The sequence below is a fragment of the Channa argus genome, chromosome 7 (assembly GCF_033026475.1).
Source record: "Channa argus isolate prfri chromosome 7, Channa argus male v1.0, whole genome shotgun sequence".
NCBI classification, from domain to species: domain Eukaryota; kingdom Metazoa; phylum Chordata; class Actinopteri; order Anabantiformes; family Channidae; genus Channa; species Channa argus.
The window spans coordinates 20,616,735-20,622,068 of record NC_090203.1 but is presented as its reverse complement, the minus strand read 5'-3'; the positions used below and the strand labels follow the sequence as shown (position 1 = coordinate 20,622,068).

The 5,334-nt window shown below is 43.7% G+C and overlaps 1 protein-coding gene across 2 annotated transcripts; it reads left to right on the top strand.

Annotated features, from left to right (window-relative positions):
- Positions 1-446: 446 nt before the first annotated feature.
- Positions 447-3,951, top strand: LOC137131020 (transmembrane protein 74). 2 transcript variants are annotated; one of them, XM_067511774.1, is made up of 2 exons: positions 447-655; positions 1,224-3,951. In XM_067511774.1, exon 2 carries the CDS (start codon positions 1,226-1,228, stop codon positions 2,135-2,137), a length of 912 nt encoding a protein of 303 aa, XP_067367875.1. In that variant the 5' UTR covers positions 447-655; positions 1,224-1,225; the 3' UTR covers positions 2,138-3,951. The 2 variants fall into 2 exon arrangements, with proteins under 2 accessions (XP_067367875.1, XP_067367876.1); XM_067511775.1 differs by lacking the exon at positions 447-655 and adding an exon at positions 693-1,084.
- Positions 3,952-5,334: the final 1,383 nt, after the last annotated feature.

Genomic DNA, 5,334 nt, shown 5'->3' with positions numbered 1-5,334 from the left:
ATAGAACCACTGGATATATTTTTCCTGATATGACAACAATAAGATAATGTTATTTTATGCATACCCACGGCCTTCAGTTGCTTAGACTTCAAATATGTTGTATTCTTCAGCCAACTTATGGCACTTGAGCTCCTATAAAATCTCCTATAGAGATAGATTTTATTTCTGTATTATGTGGGGGTTTTGGTGGGGTTTTTATCTGCTATGGACCCCACTGGAGCTTTATAGTTCTTCACTGACACTTCATTGGCATTGAATTCTCCTTGGATGTTTCCTGGGAGAATGACATTGTCAGTAAAATATGATCGTCTTGTCCCAGGGTTCCCCTCAGCCATCCAAATCCTCATCCTGTTTGTGTTGACTGACTGGTAGTTATCTCAATCGGCTCACAGATAGCAGAGCTCCTTTCAGCGCCACAGCGCGGGCAGCTGAGACTCGGTGTGTGTGTGTGTGTGTGTGTGTGTGTGTGTGTGTGTGGGAGGGACTAACGAAGAGCTCCCCTCAGTGCAGCCTGCTGCCACAGCGTCGAGCAGAGAGAATATAGGCTTTTCAAAGCGTACAACACTGATAAGGCTTTTTATCTGTCCCCGTCATGTGGCTTCGCAAGCCACATTGTCCATGAGACAGGAAGCGAAATGGATGCTGGAGTAGCGCGGTGAGTTTCTCGCTTTTTCTTTTTTTATTTGTGCAGTCTGGGGAGGAAATAAAATAAAACCAGGTTGTGCATGGTTGGTCCACCCTTATGCAGAAGGAAATCTCATGTCTGCTGCTGAATTCAGATAAAGTGTACAGGAGCGTTCCCACCCATTTTGTATTAAGTACTGATGCTGTTCTGGGACATAGATGCATTTTCGCTATACTAATGGGTATATTTTTGGTCTGACTTATGTTGAGCCCTGTTTAACAAATGTGTCTGATTTCTACTCAGTGCATTTAAAACACAAACGTAGATGGTTTTCCTAATTGGATACGGAGGCATTTGGCTAATCACAGACCATAAGCTCCCTTCAAGAAGGGTCCACTGATTTCTCACAAACGATTTAATCAACTTTAAAGTGGTCTTCGTATCAGTGAAACTATCAAGGTATGTGCATCAGGCACCGGTCTATATTATGACCAAGTGTTTTCCCTATTAGTAGATATAAAGTTTCACGCTTTGCAGGTAGTGTAATCCAATTAAAATACGCAATTGAACTTGGAGCTGGTGTGTGCCCTCTCATTAGGGATGCTGTGGAGTGAAAACACCGTGGATGGATGGCTCAGAGAGAACCCCCGGGGCGGTGATAATCGAATGGCGTCTCCAGAACTGCTTTCCGCAGATGAGGGGGGCGCGCCGCTCCATTCTCCCGATGTCCTTGACCGGGTTTCTAGCGGGCCGCACGTCCGTAAAGCGGGCGGATCAACAGGAGGAGCGCTCCCCGGGGAGGCTGGCTGTAACCTGGCCCGCAGTTGCCATGGCCGGGGTCTTTCAGCACCAAGGACGGCGCCGCGCAAGGGGGGCGCTGAGGTTAAACTCTGTCACCTCGGAGAGGAGAAAATCAGAGTTTGTTGCGACGAGGAACTGGAGACATCTTTCACCTACATTGACGAGAATGTTAACCTGCGATTGGCTAGTCCGGAAACTAGTTTCAAAAGTACTCATAAACCCACGCGCAACGGCGAGCCGTGCTCCGAGCCCTTACCAGAGCTTTCCTTCATGTCCGATGACGATCTCTCCTTCGGGGAGGGCTCCGGGAGTTCTATAGACTACGGCTTTATCAGTGCAGTCACGTTCTTGGTGACCGGTATCTCCTTGGTGATCATCTCCTACGCCGTGCCTCGAGACGTGGTCGTGGATCGTGACAGCGTCTCGGCGAGGGAGATGGAGAGGCTGGAGATGGAGAGCGCCCGTATAGGTGCTCACCTGGATCGGTGCGTCATAGCGGGACTGTGCCTGCTCACGCTGGGCGGCGTGGTGCTTTCAACGTTGCTTATGATCTCCATGTGGAAAGGGGAAATGTACAGGAGAAAGGTCATTGCTTACTCTAAGCGCTCAGCCAAACTGTACGGCTCCATCAGCCTGAAGACTAGATCCAGTCCTAGCCACTCATCTGCGCATTTGTCCCTGGAGGAGGAATTGGAGGACACGTTGACTTAACATGCTGCTCTTAAACAATAAAACATTTTGTGTATAACTGAGGAATTAATGCCATTCACACACGTTCTCTAACATGCTGTAGCCTAAAATTGTATTTATTCCTTCAAAGCAAGTCAACATTTTTGTCATTTATTGTAGAAACATGTTAGATGATGTATTTTATTGCACAGAGAAACAACAGGAGAAGAAAAGAGAGCAAATAATAATAATAATAATAATAATCTAACTGGTATAAAACTGTTCCCAAATGATTTATAATAGCACCAAACAATAAAAGTGACAAGGGAGAATGGTGAGACGGTTGTGTCAAAAACACTGTAGCCAGTATGAAATCTCTGAGAGCCTCCATTTATTATTAAGGCTATTCATATTTAATGCGAATGTTTCCAGCAGCAGACACATTTCAGGAAGGGAAGGGAAGCAAAAGAAGTGTGTATCCCCAGGGTAAGAGAGTGTATGGGGTGGAGGGGGGGATTCTCCAACATCACAGTCACTGTCCACTGTGATGTTGGAGAATCAGCTCAGTGGTCCACATGGTAATATCCAGTGACAGTCCCTCTCTGGTGCAGTGCTGAGGTAAGCCAGTAAGCCTGGCTTTGTGCATCTGAGCCAAAGCTCCCTGTCGGTTTGATTGTACTGAGCAATTTGACTGCATTGGACAGCACTGACATGCACTGTACACCGTCCTCTCTGCTCTTCTTTCCCTTCATCCTCCCTCGCCTTCTAGCTCTCTGTGCCACAGGAGACTTTTATTTCACGGAGAACTTCAGCACTCATTTCAAACTACGAAGAGTGTGTGAGGATGCTGGACAACCACAGCCAAGTGCTCGTGACATGTCAAGGTTTAGCAGCCTGTCCTTACTAGTCTCATTTTATCTTTCTGTTTCTCCCTGTGAGAATGGGCGCAGGAACACCTAACCACACATGAAAGACTTGGCCTAATTCTAAAACCTTAGTCCCTCACCACTTCAAAGAGCTAATTGTCTCTCTAAAGTGAATTGTCATTCTTTTAAAAGGTTATAGTTGATGTTATCAGTGTGGTTTTACTAAGTAGAAAAGCTGCAGATGACATTAAGAGATTTATCGTGTGCAAACTTGATACAAATTTCAGTGAACAGAGCTTAGTTACGAATGATTTTAGTTTTGATGGTAAATCCTTGTGGAAGCAACGTTCTTGCTCTCTGTTCGTTATTAAAGCAGTCTGAATATGATGCCATGCAATTCTCTTGAAAGACAAAGTATTTTGTCCTTTCAAGCTATAGCCTATAAGGCTCATAAATCACGTATGAACAATGAAATTCATTCACATTTGAACATACAGTGACAAATGCTACATTTTACAAGATGAGTGCTAATGATTGTTATGCAGTGTCACTCTCTTACCTTAGTTTTTGTCCTTTCAGTTTTCAGGCTGTGTGACCCTGTTTCAAGGCTTACAGAACGACTTGAGTCAGCCTCTGTTAATGAGATGCGTAGGTTGATTACGGTAAACAGCTCTAGGCCCCACCGTTGCAGTGCTTAACTTCACTTGAATATTGTCTTTGCAAATTATGAGTGCCAGTCAATGCACGGACAGAGAAGCTGAGGTGGTTCAGGTGAGAGGACTAGATCATTGGAGTCTAATGAGGTATTTAGCAAGCATCTTCATTCAGAAACGCCACAGTTTGCATAGCTGCAACGTTTTACTTTCTCTCTGACCAGTGCTGACGTGTGTGCATCCCTGAAAAACAACCATTACACTTCTAAATGGCAATAAACTGCCAAATGCAGAGATTTCCAGACTATAATAAAAATTAATGATCCAAATGAGGCAATGTTGTCCTGTTCTCTTCAAAGAAGCAGTAATTTCATCACCAGTATTACAGATGTTAAAATGATATTTAATTTACTAACCTTTCTGGATGCTGTAGGCTGTGGAAACTATAGGTGCAGTGGACATTCATTTATTCTCACTTCCTCTTAGCACATAAACATTGGGCTTGTTCGACATGTAAAGGGCAGCCAACAACAATTGTACCAATTTATGTTATTATTAAAAGTGAGTTATTACTAAAAACTCAAGGTTTATATTGGCCGCATGCAGTTCTCTCCACAGTCAGTCATATTCAGAGGTGGCACCATCGATGAAGATGTCACTCTTGTAACACAGTCAGATCATAAATGTCTGAGGAGAATTAACACTGACTTCAAACAGATTTATCTGCAGCATGTACTGTAATGCACTTTGCTGTAGGTTTTCAGACATATACTATTCCTCCCACACTCCTACTTCTTTTTCTATCCTCCCCCTTCCTTCTTTTTGTCCTTCTCAATGGTTGGCACGGTGCCTTACAGCCAACACCAGGCTTCCCCTCACACAGCCAACTAAACATGTTTGGGGGATTTAATCAGGGATTTAGCTTGAAGCGACAGCATTTTACACAGCAAGCCAAAGTGTATTTCCAGAGGTTTCATGCATAAGCTCTTTATCCTTGAGCAGTGCACAGCTAAATCATCCCTTATTGATATTTGGTTTGCTACTCTGTAAGTCGATCTCTTCAGGTAAGGCCAAAAAGCAGCTGAGTTGCTGCCATCAGCTAATTTCCCAAAGGTGTTATTGCACTCCCCCGTCTTGACAATGCTAATACTCCATGTTTGTGCAGAGAGTATTTATATGACTTTGAATAGATGTTGTGTGTCACCTTAAAGCTGCTGACCTTTCATTTTCAAATTGTTTCCATGGAGATATTTGGTGTCCAAGGCTGAAAAGAATATAAGTCTGGAAATTTCAGACAGGCAGAGCAAGAGAAAGCATCGTAACAGGGAAATACCTTGGCAGCTTTTTTAGTGCACAAACCCATAACTAATTCTGTCTAATACAACAAAATATCCTTCATGAAGATGCTATTAATTTCTGGTTGAAACTGTAAAAATTCTGTCTGTAGATAATAAAATTCACTAACCAGCACCTCTAAAGCTCAAGAGGATATGCACAGGATTACATCTTGGCCGGGTGCACTGAGATTCTGTAGTCCCTGCTGGTTGCCTGGGGCTGCAAAGTTTGAAGAGCTATTTTGTCTCCCCCTGGTCCCACAAGTAAAAGTCTTCATTAGTTTCCCCATAGACAATGTTACATGGTTCACAAGAGCACCTGTTCAGCTTGAATCAGGTGATTGTTCAGTCATCATTGGAAAAACTGAAGAGCTCTATGCGACAAT

Coding starts and splice junctions, on each gene's coding strand:
- LOC137131020 (XM_067511774.1), top strand. CDS start 1,226: ATGCTGTGGAGTGAAAACACCGTGGATGGATGGCTCAGAGAGAACCCC.